The sequence below is a fragment of the Prionailurus bengalensis genome, chromosome C2 (genome assembly GCF_016509475.1).
Source record: "Prionailurus bengalensis isolate Pbe53 chromosome C2, Fcat_Pben_1.1_paternal_pri, whole genome shotgun sequence".
Classification (NCBI taxonomy): domain Eukaryota; kingdom Metazoa; phylum Chordata; class Mammalia; order Carnivora; family Felidae; genus Prionailurus; species Prionailurus bengalensis.
The window spans coordinates 14,485,885-14,513,840 of record NC_057350.1 but is presented as its reverse complement, the minus strand read 5'-3'; the positions used below and the strand labels follow the sequence as shown (position 1 = coordinate 14,513,840).

Below are 27,956 nucleotides of genomic sequence, written 5' to 3'. Positions count from 1 at the left end.
TTAAGCATCCAACTTGGTTTTGGCTCAGGTCACAATCTCACATTTCGTGGGTTCAAGCCCTGCATCGGGCACTGCGCTGACAGCACAGGGCCTGCTTGGGATTCTCTCTCTCCCTCTCTCTCTCTCTCTTCCCCGACCTTCCCCGACCGCACTGCTCTCTCTTTCTCAAAATGAATAAATAAACCTTATTTCTTTAGAAAAAGAAAAACTGATGAGTCAAAAGTAATTTGGTTCTGGGGCGCCTGGGTGGCGCAGTCGGTTAAGCGTTCGACTTCAGCCAGGTCACGATCTCACGGTCCGTGAGTTCGAGCCCCGCGTCAGGCTCTGGGCTGACGGCTTGGAGCCTGGAGCCTGTTTCCGATTCTGTGTCTCCCTCTCTCTCTGCCCCTCGCCCGTTCATGCTCTGTCTCTCTCTTTCCCAAAAATAAATAAAACGTTGGGAAAAAAAATTTTTTTAAGTAATTTGGTTCTTATGAAATGTTAAAAATGTTAGTGCAACCAACCAATGCCAAGAGCAAATAAGATTGAGACTAATAAATGTATTCTTTCTTGATATAAAAGATGGTTATATGAAGCTGAAATGAAAGTCTAATTTGGGACAACACTGCCTTGGTGTGAGGGTGTATCTCCTCTCTTTGAAGCCCTCAATTGGGTAAGGAGAGTCCAAACTGACAGCCAAACACAACAAGCCTCCCAAACACCTCCAAGAATTATTTTATGGTAGAGGAACAACAGACTAATTAGATTAGTCATAAAATTAGCCAGTGGCATGATATATATGGCGGGTGACACCCACATCAAGAGCATATAAAAAGGCCCTCTGGAGGGGGAGTTGTCCACAGTGAAGTGACACTTCTCCTCGCCTTCTCTACACAAGCACAACCTCAACAGCCAACACCATGTGTGGAAGCTACTATGGAAACTATTATGGAGGCTGCGGCTACGGGGGCTGTGGCTATGGAGGCTGTGGCTATGGAGGCTGCGGCTATGGAGGCTGCGGTTATGGAGGCTGTGGCTACAGAGGCTGTGGCTATGGAGGCTGCGGCTACAGAGGCTGTGGCTATGGAGGCCTGGGCTGTGGCTATGGCTCTTGCTATGGCTGTGGCTTCCGCAGACTGGGCTATGGCTATGGATGTGGCTCTGGCTGTGGCTCTGGCTGTGGCTACTGGTAATGAGCACCCCATGGGGGGCTCTCACCCTCTACGCCTGGATGTGGCATTCACCAAATCTGAGCCCCACGCAGTCTGACCTTTGCTGAAGGCTTGCCTTCTGGTGCCCTTTGGTCAAATACAGAATTATCATTCCTGTATTCAACTCATGAAAAGTGGGAGCATTTGAAATTCACCCTGAGCACTGCGTGGTTCCTCATTGCCTTGATGCAGTCACAGATTCTCCGTTTCGATTTTCATGCAAGAACTATTTCTCTGTTTTCTTAATAAACTTATTCGGTCTGAAATAATAAACCTAGCTTTCTGTTCATTTAATGTCCTCGTTTTTCTACTTGGGTAAGGCACTGATAGCACGTGTTATGCTGGTTTATTGTGAGGACGAGAAAAGATAATGTTTGTCGATTTAGTTAAACATTGCCTGGAAACGCTATTTGTTCCAAGTGCTTTTACACCAAAACCATAACCAGCAAAATACTTTAGAAGATACGAAAGTTGGCATACGATTCTCCAGTTCTAATCTGTTTTGGGGCATAAATAAGAAGCATTTCCTATGCTTGTTTGACACAAGAGGTAGAGAGGTTTCAACCTATTCTTCTACATAACTCCAATGTATCTGGAAATACATAGTTTTTTTAAGTGACAACTTTCCTAAAATCCATTACATATTTAACTTTAGAGCCATTTGATGGCATTCTATACTCTTGTTTTCTTGAGATTTCTTTCTCCTGTGATTTATGTGATTTCACAGTGGTAGCTGTAATCACTTGTTTTTCCACTAATTTTCTGTGACTAATGTGCCCGTAAACTTGGCCAATTATCTTCTCTTGATAGAGCATTTCAAGCTTTTGTGTTAGACATGAATGAGTTTAAGTAGTGTTTTAGCGCAAGATAATGGATATGTCCCAATTCATTTTGACTGGCCCAAGGTAGTAAAAAAGTTGAAACTGTAAGAAGGAATTAAGATCCCTGGAAAAATCATAACCCAGAAGGAAAGCACCTTCTTTTTTTTTCTTTAGAAAGCCATTATTTTATGAAAACTTGTCTTTCTTAATTTCCTTTACTCTTGAAGCTTAGAATTTTCTATTTCATAGTATGCAAAAGCTTGGATGGTCTATGCTGTCCATCCCAAGAAATGGTAGATTTTAAAACTATTTTGGCCTGCCTCATAGGTCATAATAATTGAACACAAATAAATTAGATATTGATGCAAATTAGATAATAGGCCCCTCATTATAGACTCACAAGACAAAATTGTTGCTGATTATAATTTTCCAAGATCTGCCCTTAAGCTTTTTTTTTTTTTTTTAACGTAGCCTCCACACCTAGCACAGAGCCCAACATGCGACTTAAACTCAAGGCCTGATCTGAGATCAAAAGTCAATGCTCAACCGACTGAGCCAACCAGGCACCCCTGCCTCTTACACGGTCTTAACATGACCATATTTGGTTGACATTGTTATCTTCTCTAACATATTTCACTTCGGGTTAAATACCACTGCTAACAGCCCCAAGCGAACATCTACTTTGTATTCACATTGGTTTGTTCACTTCTTTAATAGCTTCAAATTATGAATGACTCCAACCGAAACTGGAAAACATAAGATTCCTTTACATTTCCCTGTTCCACATTGCTTCTTTTTTTTTTTTCTTACAGTGAACACTCTGGGCCCCAACACATTGCTGTGTTAACTCTATTCAAACCTGCGCACAATATACAGTCTGAATTGCCACACTGAATGCAATGCCCGTGAGCAACCTCTAAAGTTTCTTAGCAGCATTTTTAGCATCAGAAGAGATCCCACCAAGAATGGACAGATTATTGTGTTCAACATTTATATGAATTAATTTTCTTCCTGAGTAGTTATGCTATTCATTTTATGGGGGATATTCTTTTATTTCCATTTATATTCAATTTCAGGTGTATTTATTCTGTTTTTTTTAATATATTAAGTATTTCCATGGTTCAGAAATCAAAACTATATAAAAAGATATATTCAGACAAGTCTCATGCCTATATTTATCCCTCCCATCCATTTGCACTCACCCCATTTGTATTTTCATTTTCTTCTGCTTTCTTAGTGCAGAAGCAAGCATAAATATTGTATTTATGTATTCTTAGTTTCCTTTTGTGTTACCCAAAGGTTGCATACTTTTTGCACTCTTTCATCATTCTATTTTATGGGTTTTATTTTTCCTTTTTTTATCCTTTATGCTTATATTCAGCCTTTCAAACAGGAGTCACTTACATTTAGGCATTAAAGAAGTGACTCACTGCAGATTTTGGTACTCCAAAAAACAGTATTTTTCTCTGTATAAACTCATTTCTCCCAGCATTTACTTTTGAAAAATTTCAAACCCTCAATTAAGTGGAGAAGGCAGTATAATGAACAGCTAAGTACTCTCTACCTAGATTTGACAATTGTTAGCATTTTGCCACGTTGGTTTCCCCCTTTCTGCCTGTCTGTTCTCTGTCTCTCTCTGTGGCTCTGTGTCTGACTCTCACCACACACACACACACACACACACACACACACGAATGCACAAGCACATGCAATCATTCCTGAACAATACTGTTACATAATTCATAGTCAGATTCAATTTTTTAATATTTCTTTTTTAAATGTTTATTTATTTTTGAGAGAGAGAGAGAGAGAGAGAGAGAGCAAGCATGAGCTGGGGAGAGGCAGAGACAGAGGGAGACAGAATCGAAAGCAGGCTCTGCACTGTCAGCACAAAGCCTGACATGGGGCTCAAACCTGAGATCATGACCTGAGCCAAAGTCGGATGCTCAACTGACTGAACCACCCAGGCACCCCCTATATAGCTTTTATTTCTGATACAGAATTCAATTCATAAAAACTATCATATTTTGCAACTTATTGCTTATTATAATCTAGCATTTCATGAAATCTAGAGCACTTCCCAAACTTCTATTATTTCACAATGTTAATAAATATATATATATTTTAATTTTAATGTTTATTTTTCAGAGAGAGACAGAGAGACAGAGTGCAAGCAGGAGAAGGGCAGAGAGAGAGGGAGACACAAAATCTGAAGCAGGATCCAGGCTCCGACCTGTCAGCACAGAGCCTGACCCAGGACTAGAACTCACAAACCGCGAGATCATGACCTTAGCAGAAGTCAGAATCCCAACCGACTGGGCCACCCAGGTGCCCCAATACATTAATATATTCTTAACATTGCAAGATAATTATTTACTAAAACATGCCAAAATCTATTTTTTCTGATTGCATCAATTATAATATATATTTCATAATCCAATACATATTTTAAATTTTTTAATATTTTTATTTTCATTTTTGAGAGAGAGCAAGAGCTGGGGAGGAGCAGAGAGAGAGAGACACACACAGAATCCAAAGCAGGCTCCAGGCTCTGAGCTGTCAGCACAGAGACTGAGGTGGGGCTTGAACTCAAGAACCATGAGATCATGACCTAAGCTAAAGTTGGACACTTCACCGACTGAGCCACTTAGGTGCCCCTCATAAACCAATATTTTCTGAAACAAAGATTAAGATCATTATATATGCCAAAAGTTAGGAAACCGAAAGGTCAATCAAGCATTGAGTGCACATAAGACAACTTTGTGCCTTATAATAAATCCTGAGACCAAAATTTCACCTATGAAGTATCAAAATTGTATCTCCGAGAATCCTGGGTAATAGGTGAATTACTTAAGAACTTTACACTATTTTTTTTTTTACATTTATGATGCTTATACCCCTAACACACGTAAGTTTCAATGTTGTGCATTCACCTTGGATCCCCATTTCCTCGAATTTTGGGGGGCAATAGTACTGTATCTTTTTCAGCAATGAAGAAATGACTCTCCATTTGCTGGGGGTGTTACAAGCAAAGTGCCTTCAGCTGAAGAGTACCCCTGGCACAAAACAATACCTGTTTCCTGCAGCCAGCCTCCTGTGATGGATCAGCGTAGGGTATAATGACATGCCTTCTCGCCCCAACCTCCAACTACTCTTCTGGGAAACCCCAACTTCAGAATCTCCCATATTGTTTCCTGAGCCCTCCACTGAGCCTACAGCCAACTCGGCTTCCCCCCGCCCCATCCAGTCTGCCTCTGCCTCTTCATTTCTACAATATTCATTCCAGGAATTAATTGCTCTAAGAATGGTCTCATAGAAAAATAATCTAATCTGGGGTCACACAGTGCACCCAGTTGTCACACTGTCTAGTCTCTTCTATGACCCTAATATTCTTACAGATTACAAGAGATTGTCTTTTCTTTTAGAATATTCCTCAGTTCTGATTTGCCTAATGTTTCCTCATGATTAGAACAAGGTTACGTAGGGTGCCTGGGTGGCTCAGTTGGTCAGGTGGCTGACTTTGCCTCCAGTTAGGATCTCACAGTTCATGAGTTTGAGCCCCGTGTCAGGCGCTGTGCTGACAACTCAGAGCCTGGATCTTACTTTGGATTCTGTGTCTCCCTCTCTCTCTGCCCCTCCCCCTGCTCTCACTCTGTGTGTATCTCTCTCTGTCTCTGTCTCTCTCTCTCAAAAATAAGTAAACAAAAAAAAATGTAACTACTTTAGAAAAAGATTATGCATTTTGTCAAGCAAATAAAGGGAGTGCAAATGTTTTCTTTTCATTATACTCTGTCGGTTCACACTCGAAGGTGATTTGTTCTAATACTGATGGTGATAATTTTACACTTGATCCTTATGGTGAGGACCAGGTTTCTCGACTTGAAAGGTATTTTTATTATTCTGTTAGCCATTAAGAAGTACTTTGGTAGAGATATTTTGTGACTTTATAAATATTCCATTCAAATCCCCCAGTTGATCATTAGTCTTAGCACTTATTTCTCTTCCTTGCCTGAATTATTTACGATGATGATGGATTGCAAATGTTGATTTTTCTGATTTTCATCTTTTTTCATTACATTGGCTGGCATTCTACTGTAAGGGACTTTTTCCCTCTGCTTCATTGTTCCTTTATTTACATCAGTGTAAATTCATGGATTTCCGTTATAAATAATCCATTATTATAGCAGGAATCACAACTCCTAGGCTGTCTCACGAGACAAAAAGTATGTATAAATACATTGTGCCAGAGTCCGGCTCCAGAAGGTCCAGGGGTTCCCAAAGGACAAACGGCGTCGCGAAAAGGTGAAAATAAAACTGAAACAAAAATAAAAAGGGACACAGACAACAGCAGTGTGTTGAACTGGCTGATTTATTATAGCAAACATGGCATTATATATGCTAGTGATTTCCTTGTAGCATACGTCATCTATGTTTTTCTAACATCGCCTCATTTTAAAAATGTTCCTATGTGTGATCAACCTTTAAGAAATAACAGGGCGATTTTCTCGTAAAGTTCTTACATACCCTTTGATTCTTGATTAATTTCTTACATTATTCCATTATGCATCTGCGTTTATCTATAATCTACAAAGCATTTGCTTTGCTGTTCTCGTGAAAGGCCCTCCATTTCTCAACACCTCAAGTGGAACAGTTACAGGGACGTGACCTCCTAACCACATGAGGCCAGAAGAACAATGTGTTTGCCTCGGTCCGAGGTGCCAGAAAGGGGCCGAAAAAGCCTTAGAAACCCGTGCCCCATACATTCTCAGAGAGACAGTGCACCCAGGGACCAATGAACCATTCTGTACCTTATCCGACTAGGTTCAGTCATCATCTGGAATGTCTCCGGGAGGCCAGGTGGGTCTAGGGGTTGAAGTCACCTGTGCCCAGAGATATACTCTTTAGTTGCCGGAGTGGGGCTTTCAAATCCATATGTCTCTCCTTTACAGGCCCTCTTTGCTGGCAAACGTATGAGGCTATCCTTCCTGTAAGTAGAGTCTCCAAGGGGAATGGCAAGGGCTAAACGTAAGGCCGCACAATTTCTTGCGGAATCTTATTTTCTTCCCTGATGGTTCTTTTCCCAGGCGGCCTGCCGAAGGCCATTCCCCAACAGACGATACCCCAGGTACTTTATTAAGGCCAAATTACCTAAAAGTGGGAGGACAAGAAGCTTCACTGTCGGTGGGCCGCCTGCAGTCACCAATCCGTCCACAGCCCGGGCCCTGCCACTCAGGCTGGGACAGCTCAGCTCGGCTTCCAGCAACATTGCACTGTGTGAGACTTCGATTCCATCACTTAGCTGCCTATGACATTGGGCAAATTATGCAAATTCTTGGGCCTTGCCATTCTAATATAAAAATCACCACCTACATTTTAGTGCTTTTATGGGAATGAAATGTGTTAAGACATGTAAAGCATTTAAACCATGCCTGGAATTTAATAAATGTTGTCGATGGGGTATCATGCACTATTATATGCATGGTGTATTTTCTGCTTCTTTGTATACATGGCAATATTGTGTGTTTATCTTGCCTGGGGCTGTTCATGGAATTCTTACGTCAGAACTCTGTGTAACAATGTATAATTATTATTTTAATAATAATGACCATTCCACAGCAGTTACTAGCTGTTTACCACAGAGCAGTTACTGCGTGAAACCCCTTGGGTGCATTACCTCACATAATCCTCAGAAAGACTCTGAGATGTGGTAAAAACCATTGACATTTTACACCCGCGAAAAAGTAGAGAGGAGTAACAGACTCAAGCGGCAGTTCTCAGCACTACCTGATTTTTGTCTCCTGTATGTAAATATAAAATATTGTGTAGGTAATATTGTTTTAGAAAATATCTTAGGAGGGGCGCCTGGGTGGCGCAGTCGGTTAAGCGTCCGACTTCAGCCAGGTCACGATCTCGCGGTCCGTGAGTTCGAGCCCCGCGTCGGGCTCTGGGCTGACGGCTCAGAGCCTGGAGCCTGTTTCCGATTCTGTGTCTCCCTCTCTCTCTGCCCCTCCCCCATTCATGCTGTGTCTCTCTCTGTCCCAAAAATAAATAAACGTTGAAAAAAAAAAATTTAAAAAAAAAAAAAAAAAGAAAATATCTTAGGTAATATTTCCTGGGTGCTATTTTCCCCAGGAAAGGCAAAGCAACTCCCGGGACATTTAAATATTAGTATCCTTCAGGGGCGCCTGGGTGGCGCAGTCGGTTAAGCGTCCGACTTCAGCCAGGTCACGATCTCGTGGTCCGTGAGTTCGAGCCCCGCGTCAGGCTCTGGGCTGATGGCTCAGAGCCTGGAGCCTGTTTCCGATTCTGTGTCTCCCTCTCTCTCTGACCCTCCCCCGTTCATTCTCTGTCTCTCTCTGTCCGAAAAATAAATAAACGTTGAAAAAAAAAATTAAATATTAGTATCCTTTAATTATTAATGTCTGATGATGAAGCTAAATAGGAACTCCCCTCCTGAAAATGCCCTTAAATGTTTCCCTGCTCCTCTTCTCTGTTTGTCACCTTGCGTGTGTACGATTCTTTTAAAAAAAATTTTAATGTTTTCATTTTATTTTTGAGAGAGAGAGAGACAGGGAGAGTGAGGGAGGGGCAGAGAGGGACGGAGACAGAATCGGAAGCAGGCTCCAGGCTCTCGGAGCTGTCAGCGCAGAGCCCGGCGCGGGATATTTTTGTATCATTTTTCTCATTAGCCTTTTAGTCGAGATTTTAGAATTTCTGAATTTGCCCTCCATCTCACCCCATATTCATATTTTTCTGCCTTTAATGAATGTTTACATTTGAGTATGACTCTTTCATGACAAATGTATTTTCTCGTCTCGGATTTTGCCATTTGCATGGATGCTTGCTATGCTTTTCTAAATTATGTGTCTCTTAAACATTCTAAACTTAAAAAAAAAAATGGCCAATAGTGTTTCCCTTGTCTTCTTGTGAAAGGTGGAGTCATTACGCATCCCCGGATTGATCTTCTGATTTGGAACTGCTAGTTCCTTTCATAAAAAGATTGATCTATGCACACCCACTACTGAACTAGAGATTTATTCTATCAGAACGTATGTGTGTTCATATGTAAACCCCTCAAACATAGACAACTTAAAGAAAAGTATTCAGATTACCTCCTTTTAGTTTGCCTCATTGGGAATATCCATTACTCTCAGGGCAGGCAGAGTTAGTTATTTATAATACTGGGTAAAAGACTTTATACACATGTTCATTGATGTTCTACTTCAGATTCCTTCTATCTTCTCCCTAGGTGAGATTTGTTTTCTTATACGAAGACCCCTAAGTTATTGTGATTATCTTTCATCCTAACTTTTTGTAGGCAGGTCAACAAGCAGATTGAATCTCCAGATTCTTATAGGAGGTAGATACCTGTGTAAGTCAACCATATTCCTTTGCATTAATCATTTTAGTCATGCTGGAAGTCTCCTACTGAAACCCCTTGCATTCAGCCTGAGGACTTTGTCCCTGCAAGTGGAAAAGATGTGAAGTGCCCCAACCCCCTTTAAAAGAAAAGTGGCAGCTGCACACACACACACGCATGCCCACACACAGATACAATACACATACCTTCACACAGAGAAATGATGGAGATTAATGAATATACATTTTAAAAATATGCTTCCAGGGGCGCCTGGGTGGTGCAGTCGGTTAAGCGTCCGACTTCAGCCAGGTCACGATCTCGCGGTCCGAGAGTTCGAGCCCCGTGTCAGGCTCTGGGCTGATGGCTCAGAGCCTGGAGCCTGTGTCCGATTCTGTGTCTCCCTCTCTCTCTTCCCCTCCCCCGTTCATGCTCTGTCTCTCTCTGTCGCAAAAATAAATAAACGTTGACAAAAAATTTAAAAAATATATGCTTCCAAAGGAGCTTATATTTAGTAAAAATTAAATTAAAATTTTTCCTGAAAAAAAATTTGGTAAATACGTGAAAACATAGAGTAACACTCAGTTTATATATATCAAACATGCTCTACTGACTCCTATGATTTGATTTTTCTAGGAACGTAGAAGTTCAAAGTGGTTATTTGACTTTATCATTGAATTCAACAATGAACTTCATTGTAGTAAAAGCAATAACATAATAATTATAATAGTAGCAATGTGTTTCTCATATTTCCCATGGTATGGGATATTTTACCAAGAGTTTATTTATTAGGGAAAATCTAGTAGGTTCCATGAGACATTATCTCTGCCAATATTATTGTTTTAAATTAAAAATTCCATATTCCCATCAGATCACAAAGAGTATAAACATCTAATTCTTCAAAAAATATTTCATGAAAATGTCATTGCATAAATCAAATGAAATCTCATCATTTTCCTTTTTCCTCACTGTGAATTCAGGATATAAATTTGAAACCATGAGGAAAATATTTCATGCTTTAAAAATAGAGTGTTAAAAGCTTAAGAAACATTAATGCAAATGAGAAAGTCTAAGTATTTCCGAATACCAAACTATTTGTTTTTTATCAAAAGTTTCATGAAGCCAAGTAACTAATTTTGGCTTTTAGTGGTAAAGCATTGCTCACGTGAAAATGGGAAGAATCCCTCATGGAAAATAATAGGTTTGGAGCGGGAGGTAATAACAGGTGGAGAGATTTGAGGTTAAGGTAGAATAGCATGATCTGCTGAATGTCAATACCGTGAAGGTAAAATTATTTGTTGAGAGCAGGTCAGAGTTTGTCAATAAAAAAGCTATTTCTTGCCATAGAGATTGGTTACAAAGGGCAACTAAAGATCTTGTGAGTACAGCTTTGAGGCTGAGACAACTGATTCTCATTAAAGGCCCACAAACTGGTTCAGATGTGGTGAAACAAAACAGATCTTGTCATTGCCTCTGAAGCCATGTCTAAAACCAGAAGTCAACAAATTACTCACACTGGTCCTACAAATTAGCCAATGACAAGACATGTGTGGTGGGTGAGGACATATAAAAGGCCTTCCGCAGGGGAACTGTCCACAGTGAAGTGACACTTCTCCTCGCCTTCTCTACCCAAGCACAACCTCAACAGCCAACACCATGTGTGGAAGCTACTACGGAAACTCTTATGGAGGCTGCGGCTATGGAGGCTGCGGCTATGGAGGCTGCGGCTATGGAGGCTGTGGCTACGGAGGCTGTGGCTATGGAGGCTGCGGCTATGGAGGCCTGGGCTGTGGCTATGGCTCCTGCTATGGCTGTGGCTTTCGCAGACTAGGCTGTGGCTATGGCTTTGGTTCTGGCTGTGGCTATTACTACTGAGAACACCATGAGAAATTCACCCTCTGAACCATCACTTAATGATTCAGCAGTTCTGAACCACACAAATTTTCTGCCTCACCCCTAAGTGATGTTTTGTCTACACTACCCTGTAAACTTCTGACATGATTTGCTAAAAGTCTGATATCTGGAACTGATGTCACTTAATGTCTGGAAGAATATAAAGTTCAACCTGTGAATTCATATTCCAACAAGATGACGTTGCTATAGTGCTTATTTTTGTAATTTTATGCTAAATTTGCTTCTCTGTTTTCCTAATAAATTTTGAATTTCCTCATAAATCTGAAAGAGAAAACTTTTTTTTTTCTACTTATGTATTACGCAGAGTTTGACTCTGTTTTTTTGGTTGTTAGTGGGGTAACAATTACTTTTCTTCAGGAAATAACTGTCCTCAATATCACCTTGTGTTTTACTGTAGTGCTTCCAAGATTTGTGACTACAGAAAAATCTGTGACCTTTGTAAATATTATTTCTTATCTTGTAAAGAGAGGGAAATACATTTTTTCCTTATAATGATTTTAGCTCTTTATGTTTCTTGCTCTATAGATTTCTGTAGTTGCTTAATGGTTACTTCAGGCTGCCTCCAGTCTCAACAGAGACCTGGCATGTGGGGCTGAAGTTGACCAGAGATTCCCCTATGTGGCCAGAGATTTAAGAGTACTGATGCTGTCAATAAGTTTCACTTATAGTACTTACATAAGACATATGGAACTTTGTCAAGTGCATGCCAAACCTACAGTGCAGAAAGCCCTGTATGAATTCTCTCCACTGGAATCCACACAGAACCCTAATCTTCACTTATACCTAGTTGCTCACAGGCCCTATCAACCATTCAGATCAGCAAAAGAAAATCGTATTTAGGAGTGGAGGGGAAAATAACATGGCTCAGTTTGCCCAAGTGCTCTATTGAAAAGATTTAGAATCTGCCATAGATACGGGTTAGTATCAATATTTCAGCAAGTTATTTGACACTAATTTTTATGGGTTCATAATAGACAGGAGATATTGCAGCCTGAGAACATATTATATGAACATAGCTGAATGTATAAAATCTTACCTTCTGGCTTCAGGTTTCTTCTTTAGCTTTGATATACTCGATCATGAATTTGAGACAAATTGTAGTAGAATGAAGCTCACCAGGCTGATCTCCTGCTAACGAAAACAACAATAACAAATAACAATGTCACAAGATTTTTAACAAGATCCAGATAATCACAACATAATATTCAAAATGTCCAAGGTACAATATGAAATCATATAGCATACAAAAACCTACTAATTATGATGCATTCTCAAGGGAGGAGACAATTGAGAGAGGTGCTCTGGTGTATATACTAAGATGGTCCACATTTCCCCCACCTACTGATATTCACATCCTTCACACTTCCGTGTGACAGGATCTGTGGCATCTTCTAATCAATAAGTGTAGAAGGGTAATAAGATGTTGCTTTTGTGATTGTGTTATGTAAGACCATAATGTCCATCTTTCTTCCATATTTTCTTCTTCACAGGCTATGATTAAGCGCACAGATATGTAGTATATTGCCCAACGGAGAGGTCCATTTGGGAAGGAACTGAAAGTGGCATCTAGCCAATAGCCAGCAAGAAACTGAGGCCCTCAGTCCCATAACCTGTGTGTCACTGAACTGTGCCAACAAACATGTGGGCTTAGAAATGGATCCTTCCCCAGTCAATCTTTGAGGCAATTCTGTGTTTTAAGACCCAGATGATACCTTGACTGCAGCCTTGTGAAAAATCCTTAGGCAGAAGACCATTCTAAACCATGCCTGGAGCAGAGACTAACAAAAAATGCAAAAATAATAAGTAAGTGTGTGATTTTTAAGATGTTAAGTTTGTGGTAACAACAACAGATAAACTATTATAGATGCCAACCCCCAAATTATCAGAGTTTTAAGCAACTTTATAACCATGATCCACGGGGTAAAGATAAGCATTGAATGAAAAGAAAAAAATGTATCTTCAAAAGAGAAATGGAATTGTTAAATGTACCAAGTGAAAAGTTTATAACTAAAAATATCAGAAATTAAAAGTTAATATCAGAAATTTAAAAAAAAGTTTCTTTGGATGGGTTCACTAGCAGAACTGAGATATCAGAGGAAAGAGTCAGAGAATATGATGATAAATCAAGAGAAATTATTGAATGCAAAAAACAATACAGTTTAAAAATATGAATAAAAATCCTCAGGAGTTTGTGAGACCTACCAAAATTTCTAACATTCACGGCATTGGAATCTCAAATGGAGGAAGAATATAGATTGGCACAGAAATCATATTTAAAGAAATAATGGCTTAAATTTTCTCAAATTTGGTACAATTCTCAAATTTACAGAGTCAAGAAGTAATAAATCCCAATTAGGATAAACTAAAAAAAAAAATTACGATTCTATGTTACTGAACCAAAGTGAGTTTCACTCCTTGGTGAGTTAGAAACTGCATCAGGCTGAGGGGTCACACAAAGAAACTTATTTGCAGCAAATAAGGAAATCATGGAGAATCTATATCAATAGAGATATAGCCAAAAAGTCACAAGACAAAATCTAATATTAAAAATACATAAATAATACAAAATAGGCAGTGAAGTGAAACTGAGAAATAGAAAAAGAAATAAATGGTAAAATGGTAGAAATAATTCCCATGGTAACAATAATTAAATAATATGTGAATATTCAGGTAATCAATTAAAAGACAGAGATTGTCAAATTGGCTAAAATTAGACTGTCAATTGGCTAAAGTATATAATAAATGTATCATTTATCAGAAAATCACTTCACATACAAAGTGTGTGTGTGGCTAAGAGAAAATTTACAGGGATGTTAAAAATATTTGAATTAACTGAAAATTAAAATACAAGGTATCAAAATTTGTGTGATGTAAATAAAGCAGTGCTTAAAAGGGGAAATTTATAGAAGTCAATTTTTATATTGAAAATTAAGAAAGTTTTCAAATCAGTATTCCAAGATTCCTCCAAAATAATTAATAGAAAGTACGAAAAAAGGAAGGGGGAATAATAGAACTAACAGCTGGAAGTAATATAATTTAAGACAGAAGATAGAGAAAATAAATGAAACCAAACACCAACTCTGAAAATTTCAATCAAATTGATAAATCTGGAGTGCCTGGGTGGCTCGGTTAGTTGAGTGTCTGATTCTTGAATTCATCTCAGGTCGTGATCTCACAGTCATGAGATCAAGCCCTACATCTGGCTCTATGCTGAGCATGGAGCCTGCTTGGGAGTCTCTCCCTTCCTCTCCCTCTGCCCTTCCCCAACTCATGCAGGCATGCGTTCATTCTCTCTCTCAAAAAAAAAAAAAAAAAAAAAAAAAAAAAAAGATAAACCTGTAGCAAGACTCACAAAGAAAAAAAAGAAAAAAAGAAGATACATATACCAGGAGTAGCAATAAAATAGGGACATCACTACAGACCCTATAATCATATCAAAAACAATAAGAGGACACAGGGAACAATATCATGTTCATAAATTCAACAACTTAGGTGAAATGGATCTGTTCCTTAAAAGGCAGGACATTGCCAAAAACTTGCTCAAAGGGAAATATATATTTGAAGGGTCACATGACTCATGGGAAACTACATTTTGTGATTAAAATCTTTCCAAAAAAGAAAACTCACAGTTCATATAATTTCCCTGGTAAATTCCACCAAACATGAAAGGAAGAAACAATGCAAGTCACATGGAATCTCTCCAGAAAAGAGAGAAAGAGAGAAGAAAAAATAAAAAAAAGTAGGAGGGGAGGGAATATTTCTCCAGTTATTTTATGAAATCAGCATTACCCTGATACCAAATCCAGGAAATTGGATGTCAGAAGTGTTCCCACCATTCCCTAACTGATAAGCAAGACTCACTGTGCCTAGATTTTTTGTATAAACAATGTGGTTTTTGCTGAACTAGTGTTTTCCTTGTGGGAGTCTGGAGCCTTTTTGATCTGTTTTCAGTTAAAATTTTGGGCATTAAGTCTCTAATGGGCTTCCTTGAGAAGAAATAACACCCATGGATTGCTTCATTTCTGTTGCTGGGGGAAGAGTAAGTTCTGTGTGGCCCCTCCTAGAGCGAGAAGGAATAAGAAGGTCTTCACAAGGATACCTCCAGAATCTGCTTGGGTCTCTTCCCCTTACTATCTAGCTATGTATCATGACATACTTTGCTATAATAAATCTTCACCAAGAGCACAATTCTATGCTGAGCCCATGAGTCTTTCTAGCAAATCTCCAAGACTGGGCATGATCTTGAGGAACCCCCAACACAATATGACCTGGAAAAGGCAAAGGTGTAGATAGATTGAACAATCCATTATTTATAGGGTTTAGGAGTGTGAGGAGGGCTTGATTGCAAAGAGGTTTTGAAAAAGCACGAGGGACCTCCCTACTATTTTCCAGAGTGGCTGCACCAGTTTGCATGCCCACCAAGAGTATGAGAGGGTTCCCCTTTCTCCACATCCTCACCAACATCTGTTGTTTCCTGTTCTGTTAATTCTAGGTGTGAGGTGATATCTCATTGTAGTTTTGATTTGTATTTCCCTGATGATGAATTGAGCATCTTTTCTTGCCATTTGCAACGCTGTAGGTGGAGCTAGAGTGTATTATGCCAAGGGGAATGTCAGTCAGAGAAAGACAAATACCATACGATTTCACTCATATGTGGAATTTAAGAAATGAAACAGATGAACATGGCCAGAGGTGGGGGAGGAAGAGAGAGAGGCAAACTGTAAAACAGACTCTTAACTTCAGAGAATACATTGAGGGTTGCTGGAGGGGAGGTGGGCAGGGGCATGAGCTAAATGGGTGTTGAGCATTAAGCACGACACTTGTGATGAGCACTGGGTTTTATATGTACGTGATGAATTGCTAAGTTCTACTCCTGAAACCAATATTACACTGTACGTTAACTAACCAGAATTTAAATAAAAACTTGAAACCACAAAGAAAACAAAGCATGAGAAATTTTGGGGGGGGGGAGTGTGATGGCACTATTTTACATCTTGATTGTGATGGTTGTACCACGACATCATGCATTTTTCAAAATCACAGAACTCTACACCAAGGGAGTGAACTTTTCTGTCTATAATTTAAAAATAAAACATAAAAAAAATGATTTAGGGAGGCTTTGCAGATGATGGTTTATGCAGGAAAAAGATACACAGAATATTTACCATGAGCTAAGCAAAATGAACTAATTGAAAAATGTTATGTCATTCAGTCTAAAACCTCCCAGCAATAGAGACACAATAGAACTGGTAGAGAGCAAAAAATATATATGGCAAAAACAAGCAATTTCAACCTTTCTTGGAATCAAGCAAATACAAAAAAAAATTGTTAAATACAATAAGTTCTATTCCTTATAATAAATAGAAAGAAAACCAAGGTTTCTATTTCAGATTAGCCAAATTTATTAAGATCACTGGGAAACATGCATGAGAATTATCAAGGTAGGATCAGTGACCAGTAAGAAGGTAAAGTGGGTTCACAGGATGAAAATCACATTCTCCCTTTTTAGGAAGCAAAGGTTGGGGATAAATAACTAAGGTTTTCAGATCCAGACAGGAGCCGCCAGACTGTAGGTAATCTGCAAATCACATCAGAATTATCCCAATCTAGTGTGGGAACACAAGGGCATGGGAATCAAGGCTGGTGAAGGATGAAGTTATATGTGCAGGTGATAAAAGTCTCCCATGGTGTCCTCAATAGTAGTAGCCAAAGCCACAGCCGTAGCCAGAGCCGCATCCATAGCCGCAGCCACAGAGAGAGCGGGAGCCATACCCGTAGCCACAGCCATAGCCACAGCCTAGTCTGCGGAAGCCACAGCCATAGCAGGAGCCATAGCCACAGCCCAGGCCTCTGTAGCCACAGCCTCCATAGCCACAGCCTCCATAGCCACAGCCTCCATAGCCACAGCCTCTGTAGTAGTTTCCATAGCAGCTGCCACACATGGTGTTGGCTGTTGAGGTTGTGCTTGGGGAGAGAAGGCGAGAAGTGTCACTTCACTGTGGACAACTCCCCTGCAGAGGGCCTTTTATATGCCCTCAGTGTGAGTGGGACCCACCACACAAGTCAGGCCACTGGCTAATCTTGTGACTATAATTAGTTTGTTGTTTCTCAACCATGAGATAAAACCACAGAGGCATTAAAGAAGCTTGTTTTTTTATCTAGAGACTCGGGACTCCCTCGAGATAATTCAATGTCAGCGATGAGAGCAGATAGACATACAAATCTCTGCATGACACCAAATACTCAAACCTCAAGAAACAGCCATCATTTCAAGAGGTAGCATTTGCAGCAGGCCAATTTTGACTTGCTCTTGGCACAAAATAAAATCTCTATTCTTCTCCCTATCGTTCCAAAAACCAATAGCACTCATTTTTAACCAATGAGTTTTGCCTCTACCTTGTTTCAAAACATTCTTCCTCTTCAGTGTTTCAGCTGTCGGTCCTCCCCTGAAATGACGCAGCACAGAAAATCGCAATGCCCGTCCATCTCTGTACTACACTCAACAAACAGCCAGTCTTGGCTGTTTCCCATGTCTTGAGAGCCAGCCTGAGCCAACTGCATTTCCGGGTTTTCACTTATACAAATTAGTCTTTTTTTTTTTATGCCTAATTCTTCTTCAGGACACTAAAAATAGTTTATCCTATGAACTGCAATTTCTGTTCAGAGCCTACCACCAGAAAGAGTGATAATAATTAATCCTGTTTTATTAAGACTTCTATCAATTGCCATTTTCAATTGGCCATTTTTTTAACTTTGAGAAATGTATCTGAAATGTCAGTGCTTCCCAAAACTTTTTTTTTTTTTGGTAATTCCTCACCAGTCAATAGGGATATCTGTTCACATTTGGGAATATATAATAATCAGCTAATATTCTGACTAACTGATATTTCTTTTTATCTTCAGATACTTGATTTTGCCCATTATACAAAGGAAAGTTCATTTGTAAAGATATACAATGTTAAAAAGGCAACCTATTTTTAATCAGGCACATGGAACTCTCTTAAATAATCATTGAATTTTTTTTATTTCATTGTTTTCACTATGATAATCCAGGCTATTAGGAGGTACAGAAAACCCAGGAGAATCTTGTCATCATGTGAAAACAACTAGATTTTATGTCATCAGGATGATTCAGGAAGGAGGTACAATTACACACACAAATCCATAGTCAGTGACCAGGGTGGTCACAATACAATGATTTTCTGTGTCTAAAGATTGTTATTACATATCTCTTCAAATAACCTTTAAACATAACCAAGGAGTATAAGAATGGGTTATGCAGTAGCAAAGAGGGTTCGAGACTGAAAACCACAGTTAACCCTGCTGTGGAATTCAGTGCCCAAGATCTTTGTAATTCATTCAGTTCATCCGCTTTGATAAGTAATTCAAATTATCCAAGGGTAAATAGCCTCTAAATGGAACACAGCAATGTTTTTCTACTAATAATCAGGTTAAACACAATCACTTATCCATTTACCATGCATTTTTCATGTATTATTTATTTATTTTATCGATAAGTGTATTTCCACAAACTAGACACATCATTACAGTCGTGTATCATTTCAGTCCCTCCTTCACCATGGTAATAACTGTTAGAAAATCTCACTACATCAGATACTTGTTTCAATTTATCATACTTTAGATTCCATCAATCAGTTATCTTTCCATGGAAATTTATTTTTTAATGAATGCTGGTTGGAATAATGTGATTGTCATTTTTTTAGACTTAAATCCTATATATTGAATAAATTCATTGCCAGAAGGGTGTATGACTAAATTATATTAGTTAACAAAATAATTATGTAGCGGGTAGTTTTGTAACTGGTTAAAATGATTGTGGAAGTTTCCATCTGTCCCATAGCTATCAACATCTGGAAGCAGAATGGAATATGTTTTACAACCAATGGACCTACACTGACATATTAACAGTCAAAGTCTATAGTTTAAATTGGGATTCACTCTTGATTTTATACATTCTATGGGTTTTGACAAATGTATAATGACAGATAGCCACCATTGTAGTGTCACATAGAATAGTCTCGCTGCCCTAAAAATCCTTTGTGCTCTGCCTATGTATGCACCATGACATTCCAGGTTTTTTTTTAAGTGTTGCTGGCCAATGCTTTGAAATATAATTACTGCTAATTGTCTCTCATGAAAAACAAAGCAAACAACAGACAAATCTTTCCCCAACAAAACTCCTTGAGTTTTCCAAGGTAATTTCTTAATTCACTATTCTTCTTCATAGAAATTTCAGGAATGTATTTCTAAGATACTGCATCTACTGTCTTGTATCCTTTTCTCTCAAACATTTAGACTGTTGACCCACCACTCCACTGAAAGCGTGCCTGTCATGTCTTACCAAATCTAAATATGGTTTGTTTCTCTGTATTAATTTTACCAAAGCTCTGAAAATTCAGGTCAGTTGAACTCTTTGTTCTTGACATATTCTCTCTCTTGGATTCTGATACAATCTACTCACTTATTTTGCCTCCAACTTCACTTTTTCAGAAATTTTTGTATTATATGATCCCTACTTTGACCCAAATCTCAGACCATTGTTTTTGGCCTTTCTATGTCCTTTATCTTCACCCTTTTATAGATGTCCACTCAACTTTCCACTTGATAATTCAATTTTTATCTTAAATAGCCATCAGAAATTTAACATTCCCCACAAAGAGCCCATTATGACACCGAATGTATTCTCTTCCAATATCTCAATCTCATGGCTCAAGAAAAAATTAAATCATAGCCTCCCCCTGGGGCATACCTACATAGACTTTCCATTGCATTTAGAATATCCTACAATAAACTATCTCTTTCCAACACTGTCCTCTACCATTTTCTTTCTCATCTTCCATATGCCAAACACAGTGGCTCTTCAGTATCTCAGACCAAGTTTTCTCCCTCCTTGCCATTGTACTGTTGACCTCCCTGTCTGGAAATTACAGCAGGAATGCTTGAATCCTACCTTGAGCAGGTATCAATTAAAGTGCTATCTCTTCAGATATGTCTTCTCTGACCACTCACTTTAAAATTAACTCCCCCAAGTAATAAATAAGCTTATTCAACTCATTGGGGTTTTTGTGTTTTTCAAGTAGTCATTCTTATCAGAATTTAATATATTTCTTTCAGAGTTTAATTGCCTATTGTGTGTCTGTCACTGACGGTCTTCCTTACAATGAGAAATTTAAGTTCCTTGAGAATATGGACCATATCTATCATTTTCATTTCCTCATCCCATATGCTTGAAATGAATCCCTGGCATGGAGTAAGTTCATAATAAAAAAACAACTAAAAAAAAAAAAAAGCAACAATGTAGAATAGCTTTCTAAATTGAGATTTCCAATAGAATAAATATTTCTTCTCCATGTCTAAGTCCCATAAAGATAAATGGCACAAACCCAGCCATAAAAAAAGAAGGCACTTCTGCCATTCGGGAGAACATTGATCAACTGGGAGGGCATTATACTAAGGGAGATAAGCCAGACAGAGAAAAATAAATACTGTATGGTATCACTCGTGTGTGGAAGCTAAAACAAAAGACAAAAACAGAAGACAATTTCATAGAAACAGACAATAGAACATTGTTTGCTAGGGGCTGGGGCAAAGGAAAAAATGGGGTGATGTAGGTCAAAGAGCATAAATTCTCAGTTATAAAAGTTCTGAGGAGCTGACGTACAGCATGGTGACTATCGTTCACAACAGTTGTATGCTTAAACATTGTTGAGAGAAGATCTCACGCACTCTTACTGTTTATGAAAACTGACCTATGTGTTCCAGAGCCAACATATAACATGAAGACCGGGTTTAGGGATTAAGAGGAATGATTGTTGTATTACCTTACCAGGCAAATGATGTTGCAACAGGCTAATGCCTTCAAAATCGCAGATCCACCAGGGGTAAAAGGCTGAGGGGTTTTATAGGAAAATACAGGACCTGAGTGGTTTTGATAGGAATCTGGTAGTCCTACCAGTCACTTTCCTTATCCCTTCAAGGTGGTCTCATGACCAGCGCTGGTGCGCTCTATCTGAGTGTTGTTCCTAAGTGTTCACTGAGGTCAGCCGGTTGCCAATATGGATACCGAGGTCCTGGAAGAGAGGATTCTACAGAAAAACAAGTGAGAGAGAAGGGGAGGTTTCAAGAAAAGAAGAGAGAAATTTGTTTACTTTAAAGTCAAGTCTTGCTGAGACACTAGGGTGTCCATCTTAATTTCCATCTATCTTTACATTTCTACAGCAGTTTCATTACCACACACACACACACACACACACAAAGAGTTAACGATGTAAGATGATAGACATGTAAACATGCTAGTTATCCTGATCGTGGTAATTATTCCACAGTGAATATGTGTATCGAAGCATCACGTTGTACACTTTAAATGTATACCATTATATTTGTCAATTTTCCCTAAATAACTTTAAAAAAAGGAGCTACCTATCTTACCTTTTAAAAATCAAATCTATGGATACCAGAGGGGCGGTGGATGCAATAGGTGATTGGGATTAAGGAGCACAATTGTGATGAGCCCCGGATGCTGTATAGAAGTGTTGAATTACTATCTTGTACACCTGGAACTAATATTACGCTGTCTGTTAACTAACTGGAATTTAAATAAAAACTTAAAAAATTTCAAATCGAAGGTGCCTGGGTGGCTCAGTCGGTTAAGCATCCAACTTGGGCTCAGGTCATGATCTCAAGGGTTGTGAGTTTGAGCCCCACATCGGGCTCTGTCTGGACAGCTCAGAGCCTGGAGCCTGCTTCAGATTCTGTGTCTCCCTCTCTCTCTGCCCCTCCCCTGCTTGTGCTCTCTCTCTCTCTCTCTCTCTCTCTCAAAAATAAACATTAAAAAAGAAAAAAAAACCTTCAAATATTTTTTCAAATTAAATAACAACATTATAGCCTTGCTCATAAGATCTCTTAGAAGCTGGGTTCTCAAGTAAGCAAACACTGTGTAATTAGGAAACAAGTTTTGTTTTAAAGGCACATGACACTACAGCAAAGAGTCCCCAATATATTGGTTATAAGGAATTCTTCAGATTTTTTTTAATATCATTTGTTTGGAAATGAGTCAATTCTGCCTGTGGTTTACCCACATACCACTCAGGTTGTATAAAAGGCCCTGTGCAGATTATGAAATTCAAACTCAAGGAACTGATTCTGCTCCTCAACTGAACCCTCTGCTCCTGACACCATGTGCTATTACGGCAACTATTATGGTGGCCTGGGCTATGGCTATGGTGGCCTGGGTTGTGGCTACGGCTGTGGCTATGGTGGCTATGGTTATGCCTGCCACCGTCCATGCTGCTTTGGAAGATACTGGTGTTCTGGCTTCTATTGAAGTATTCTAGACTTCTGATACCTTGGATAGTTCTTGTTATTATATAAGGATTGTTTATTATATTAGTATTATTTTCTCTTCTAACACTAATATCTAAATCCTAGGCCACCTGTGATAAAAAAAGTCACCAATCAATTCATTATCTAGACTATCCAATGATTTTGTCGGAAAACATATCCGTTCGTTTCTGTACGTGTGCACAAATCCAATCTTAATATTTATTTGGGAAAATTCCGTTTTTATTTTTCATTAAATAAAAGCTCATTTGCAAGTATGCCATATATTTGTTTACATACATTTATTTATCTTCATCATTTCTGAGCGTAAGAATGTGTGCGCGCGCGTGCGTGTGTGTGTGTGGCTGTATAGCTGCTATTTTTCTACCAGCTAAAGTCTGCTCCAAAGACGTGACTTCATTGGCACTTGAAAGGACAAAGACTTCATTCTGAGAACTGCAATGGCTTGCACTAGGAAGCCATCAGCATGAGTGAAATGATGAATGAGACACTGATGAAGCACCCTCAAGCATCATCTAGAGTTTATTCTTTACATCACTCAGGTGCAGGCGTATCTCATGTCATGTTCAAGTTTTTCTGTCACCACTCCTTAAAGACAATAGCCGGTCATGAATTCTGAAAAACAAAACACTATTAAAGAACAGCAAAAAGATTGGTCGGACCAGCCAAAGTCTCCTTTCAGCTCCAAACTGCTTTCTAAGCAGTAATCGACATTCATTGTCTCTGTTCTTTATTACCTATTCTCCATTGCCTTCAGAGTTTTCTGGCACCTCTGCTGTTCTTGGCAGCTAAAACTTTATCCTGAGAAGCCTGACCCCTCAGGTCTTATGCCCGTGTACAGCAGTCCTTTGGGAATAGAAGCGACCCCAGTAGATCCTGTGAGTTTCTGCCATGGACATTCAAACTCCCACTATAGAGCAGAACTACATCTCTTCATTATAATCAACACTGTAATTAATTTCTCTGTCTACTGGTAGGTGGAGCCCACGATTATCAGGTAAGCAAAAACTCTATATTAATTCATTAACTAGTGGGTCCCAGGGAGCCATGGTGAAAGAGAGCAATTTTACCTAACAGGTGTTTTTTTCAGACCGATATATTCTAGATATTGGGGACGGGGTAGCATTGGTTAAAAATATATTCTCCATTGTAAAGACAATACCAAATCTCACAAACTATAATCCTTAGCACATTCATTCGCAGCATTTTAAGAAGCCATTTCAGCGGGCTGATGTGGTATGTGCTAAGATGAATAGATCTCATAGCAATGGGTGCATTATTTCACTTTCTTCTCAGAGACTGTCTCAGTCCAAAGCAATGTTGTGCAGAATTCTGTGATGATAAATAAGCCACCACATGTCTCAGATACTGGTGATGATCATGTCACTGTGGGCAGCCGAGACAAACCCATACCCAGAATATCTATCATTCTTATTAAATAGCAACTTCCATCTATATGGAAGGCGCCTGATAAAATCAACTTGCCAGAAAGAGCTGGTTGGAATCCTCTAAGTATGGTATCCCCACATCAAGGGCTCAGAAAAATCCTTTGATGCTTTCAGATTGGATATTCAATCCCAATATCAGCTAGATCAGCTTTGTAAAAGAAGAAATAGTTCTATCACTATGGCTATTCTATTCTTGGGCCCATTGCACATATGCTGGTATTACAGATGACAGAAGCTGTTAGACATTTCCTGGCCGAGTCACTGTCCACCTGATTGTTTTGTACGTTCTCTGTTGTGGATGCACTATGGTGAAAACTGACATCAAGCTCAAAAATCTACTTAATTTGTATCCACTCCAATATGTCCATCTGTACAGTTCTTCCCCAGATCTCTGTTTAATCATACTCTTTCTGACCCCTGAACAACTAACCAAACTATTAATAACTGTCCAAATGTCCTTGTATGTTCTTTCCTCAGGCCACGTCTCTCTCCACGTAAATTTCATGATTGGGTATACTTCTAGAAAGCTCTGTCTCCTGGGAACATTTTCCCTTACTATTCTTTCTCAGAGCAATTCTGAATGCAACAGCAGTCCATTTTCAGGCTAATTCCAACATATTGAGAAGACCCATCCATGAACCGGGCCTGAATGTATTCTCGCTCTGCCATTTAGTCAATTGAACACCCCCGTAGGGCTATAGCAGTGAACTGATAGAAAGACTTCAGTGCTACAGGTAGGCTTTAGGCCCCCTAAGTCTTCAGGCAAGGAACACGTGCAACTCATTCATGCCCTTTGCACCTGCTCTAACTGACTCTGAATCTATATTACCACTTAACATCAGACTCCTGCCGCTAAGTCTGCCAAAATTTATGACTTGGTGGGTCTGAGAGTACCCAGTCATGAAGGTCAGCACACATCGTCATTTGATGTTGCATAGTGACAGATGTTCAGTCTCTGCTTGGGTCCATTAGTATGCCAGGAGCTTCTTTTTGCGCTGTGAATATATTCTGCCACAATACGGCCTTGCTCCAGAAAGCTAGCCATCTGTGCTACAACTCACACATGGGGGTTTGCCAAAAACTGAATTTTGCAGGAGGAACAATAATGAATCAAGTGTGTATGTGATGGGTATCACTATTCCTACATCCTATAAGTCTTTAATGGTGGCAATAATCCCTGTCATTCTATGCTATGAAGGTCAATTTTATGTGTTAACTTGACTGGGCTAATGGATGCCCAGATAGTTGATACAACATTATTTCTGGATGTGTCTGTGAGGATGTTCCTAGATGAGATTAGCATTTGAGTTCATAAACTAAATAGGGAAGGTCGGTCACCCTCACCAAGGTGAGTGGGCATCATCCAATCTGCTGAGGGCATAAATAGAACAAAAAGGGAGAGAAAGGGTGAATTTGCTCTCTGCCTGACCCAGGATGCCCATCGTCTGCCTTCAGACATTGGTGCTTCTGGTTCTCAAGGCCTTTGGACTCACATTCCACTGGCTTTCCCAGTTCCCCAGCTTGTAGATAGCAAATTGTGAGACTTTTCAGCCTCCATAATTCTGTGAGACAATGCCTATCATAAATCCTCCTTTCTCTCTTTATATATATTTTTTCAGGGTCTTCCATTCGAACATTCCCACTATACTGGTGAGGGAACATAGCTTCTACGTATATCCATGCTATTTATGCCCACAAGACTGCCGAAATTACTGTGAAATGGGTTTATGGAACCATTAATCCCATGGTGAGACAGATTTGGATCAGAACTCTGACTGACATCTGGTCTTTGTGTGCCTCCAGCTTAATAGAGACAATTCTTGTATTTAGGGTCCCTATATAAACGTGAGCTCAGACCCTATGACAATAGCATTCTAAAAATTTAGATATTCTCTTTTCCTAGACTTCAGTTGCCCTGATAAATTCCAAAGTTCCCTAAAAAAGAAATTGGATATCGGGGCATCTGGGGTGGCTCAGTCAGTTGAGTGTCCGACTTTGACTCAGGTCATGATCTCACTGTTCGTGAGTTTGAGACCCATGTCGGGCTCTATGTTGACAGTTCAGAGACTGGAGCCTGCTTCAGATTCTGTGTCTCCCTCTCTCTTTGCTCCTGCCCTGCCCTTCTCTCTCTCTCTCTCTCTCTCTCTCTCTCTCTCTCTCTCTCTCTCTCAAAAATAAATAAAAAAACATTTTTAAAAAAGAGAGATTGGATATATATCCATTGAGAAAGAAATGAGTTGGGGGATGCTTGGGTGGCTTAGTCGGTTAAATATCCAAGTCTTGATTTCAGTTCAAGTTGTGATCTCAGGGTGGTGAGAGTGAGCCCTGCATCAGGCTCCATGCTCAGTGTGGAGCCTGCCTGAGGTTCTTTGCCTCTCTCCCTCTGCCCCTCTCCCCTGCTCACATTCTCTCTCTTTCTCTCTCTCTCTCTCTCTCTCTCTCTCTCTCTTAAAAAAAAAAAGTTGCAAAAATCAAAGAATCTATCTAAGGGCTTGGAATAAGCCCATCTGTCAAAGTGCTATTGCAAAATAAGGGAGAAGGCTTTAACATATTTTTTTTATTCTAGAATTCATAATGTTTAGGACACATGGCATAGATGATGCTATTACAAGTATACAAGCAAACAGCAAAATATAAAGGGAAGAAACATATATTTGTCATGAAAAATGTACTAAATTTACTGGAGGTAGAAAATTTAACATAAGCTGAGATGGGGGGGAAGGACTGAAAGACTCTCCTAAAATTTGGAGCAAAAGCAGAAAAAGACAATTGTGCCAAGTAGAGTAAGACATATACGTCAATGATTCTAGATGACTAGCAAAGGAGACTTGGAATTTCATAACCAAAGTGGCAGGAAGAGAATAAAGGAGGAAGGAAGAATGTAATGGAAGACTTTTTAATGGGGAAGAAGCGTTAGAAAACCAACTTAGTCATCACATTATACACAAATTTAATATTAGTTAATAATAAATGCTACTAGTAACTCAACTTATCTTCCTTTTGCATTTAGTGGGGGGAAAAAAATCCTGGCAATTATGTAAGCAGGACAAACCAATAGAAATTTATATTCACATGCACAGAGAAAACAAACAAGTAGTTATAAAACATTCCTTTGCCACATTAAAACTGCCCGTGAGAGGGGCGCCTGGGTGGCTCAGTCGGTTGAGCGTCCGACTTCGCTCAGGTCACGATCTCACGGTCCGTGAGTTCGAGCCCCGCATCAGGCTCTGTGCTGACAGCTCAGAGCCTGGAGCCTGCTTCAGATTCTGTGTCTCCCTCTCTCTCTGGCCCTCCCCCCGTTCATGCTCTGTCTCTCTCTGTCTCAAAAATAAATAAATGTTAAAAAAATTAAAAAAAAAAACTGCCCGTGAGAAAGTGAGTGAACTCATTGCTTGTTTATTCAGCTGTAAAGCAGGGTAATTTTAACACATTGTAGAGTTGTTCTGGCGCTTCTGTGGGATGATATGCATAAGGACTTGGCAAGTGATTGTCCTATGGTAAACAGCTAAAAACTGCTACATTATTATTATTATTATTTAGATTATAAATATATATTATAAATATAAATATATACAGAGCTTTGGCATATGAATTACAGAAGCAGCACAGAATAAGCTTGACAGAAAATTGTTCTTTTATATGCAAAGAATTCAGAAAATAAACCATGCATGAGATAGCAAAAAGTTACATTTACTAGATACTAACACTTCATAGCAATCTGAGAAGACTGGTTCTACCGTTATACCTCACATTTAGGTAAGAACACCAATTTCCAAGGGGTTCCATAATTTTTCAAATGTCATGAGACCTATGTTTTACATTTTAGGGTGGTAATTTAGGAAATATTTTGTGTATATCGTTGGAT

At 39.2% G+C, this 27,956-nt stretch overlaps 4 protein-coding genes across 5 annotated transcripts; 3 read left to right on the top strand and 1 right to left on the bottom strand.

The window, feature by feature from the left end:
• The first annotated feature begins 829 nt into the window (after positions 1-829).
• Positions 830-1,479, top strand: LOC122492305 (keratin-associated protein 6-3-like). 2 transcript variants are annotated; one of them, XM_043596019.1, is made up of 2 exons: positions 830-1,023; positions 1,054-1,479. In XM_043596019.1, exons 1-2 carry the CDS (start codon positions 900-902, stop codon positions 1,170-1,172), a joined length of 243 nt encoding a protein of 80 aa, XP_043451954.1. In that variant the 5' UTR covers positions 830-899; the 3' UTR covers positions 1,173-1,479. The 2 variants fall into 2 exon arrangements, with proteins under 2 accessions (XP_043451954.1, XP_043451953.1); XM_043596018.1 differs by having other exon boundaries at positions 830-1,479.
• A 4,757-nt stretch (positions 1,480-6,236) lies between these two features.
• LOC122492263 (keratin-associated protein 6-3-like) lies at positions 6,237-11,542 on the top strand. The gene is made up of 2 exons (XM_043595978.1): positions 6,237-6,313; positions 10,973-11,542. Exons 1-2 carry the CDS (start codon positions 6,237-6,239, stop codon positions 11,241-11,243), a joined length of 348 nt encoding a protein of 115 aa, XP_043451913.1. The 3' UTR covers positions 11,244-11,542.
• Positions 11,543-16,660: 5,118 nt separating this feature from the next.
• LOC122492304 (keratin-associated protein 6-1-like) lies at positions 16,661-17,288 on the bottom strand. The gene has a single exon (XM_043596017.1). The coding sequence runs from the start codon at positions 17,222-17,224 to the stop codon at positions 16,976-16,978; it is 249 nt and encodes an 82-aa protein (XP_043451952.1). The 5' UTR covers positions 17,225-17,288; the 3' UTR covers positions 16,661-16,975.
• A 5,154-nt stretch (positions 17,289-22,442) lies between these two features.
• Positions 22,443-22,907, top strand: LOC122492303 (keratin-associated protein 20-2-like). The gene has a single exon (XM_043596016.1). The coding sequence runs from the start codon at positions 22,480-22,482 to the stop codon at positions 22,624-22,626; it is 147 nt and encodes a 48-aa protein (XP_043451951.1). The 5' UTR covers positions 22,443-22,479; the 3' UTR covers positions 22,627-22,907.
• Positions 22,908-27,956: the final 5,049 nt, after the last annotated feature.

Excerpts from the sequence above, each read along its gene's own strand:
- LOC122492304 (XM_043596017.1), bottom strand. The coding sequence starts at position 17,224 with ATGTGTGGCAGCTGCTATGGAAACTACTACAGAGGCTGTGGCTATGGA.
- LOC122492263 (XM_043595978.1), top strand. The coding sequence starts at position 6,237 with ATGTATAAATACATTGTGCCAGAGTCCGGCTCCAGAAGGTCCAGGGGT. Across the intron at positions 6,314-10,972 it reads ACAAACGGCGTCGCGAAAAG|TGACACTTCTCCTCGCCTTC; the intron begins GTGAAAATAAAA and ends TCCACAGTGAAG.
- LOC122492305 (XM_043596018.1), top strand. The coding sequence starts at position 900 with ATGTGTGGAAGCTACTATGGAAACTATTATGGAGGCTGCGGCTACGGG.
- LOC122492303 (XM_043596016.1), top strand. The coding sequence starts at position 22,480 with ATGTGCTATTACGGCAACTATTATGGTGGCCTGGGCTATGGCTATGGT.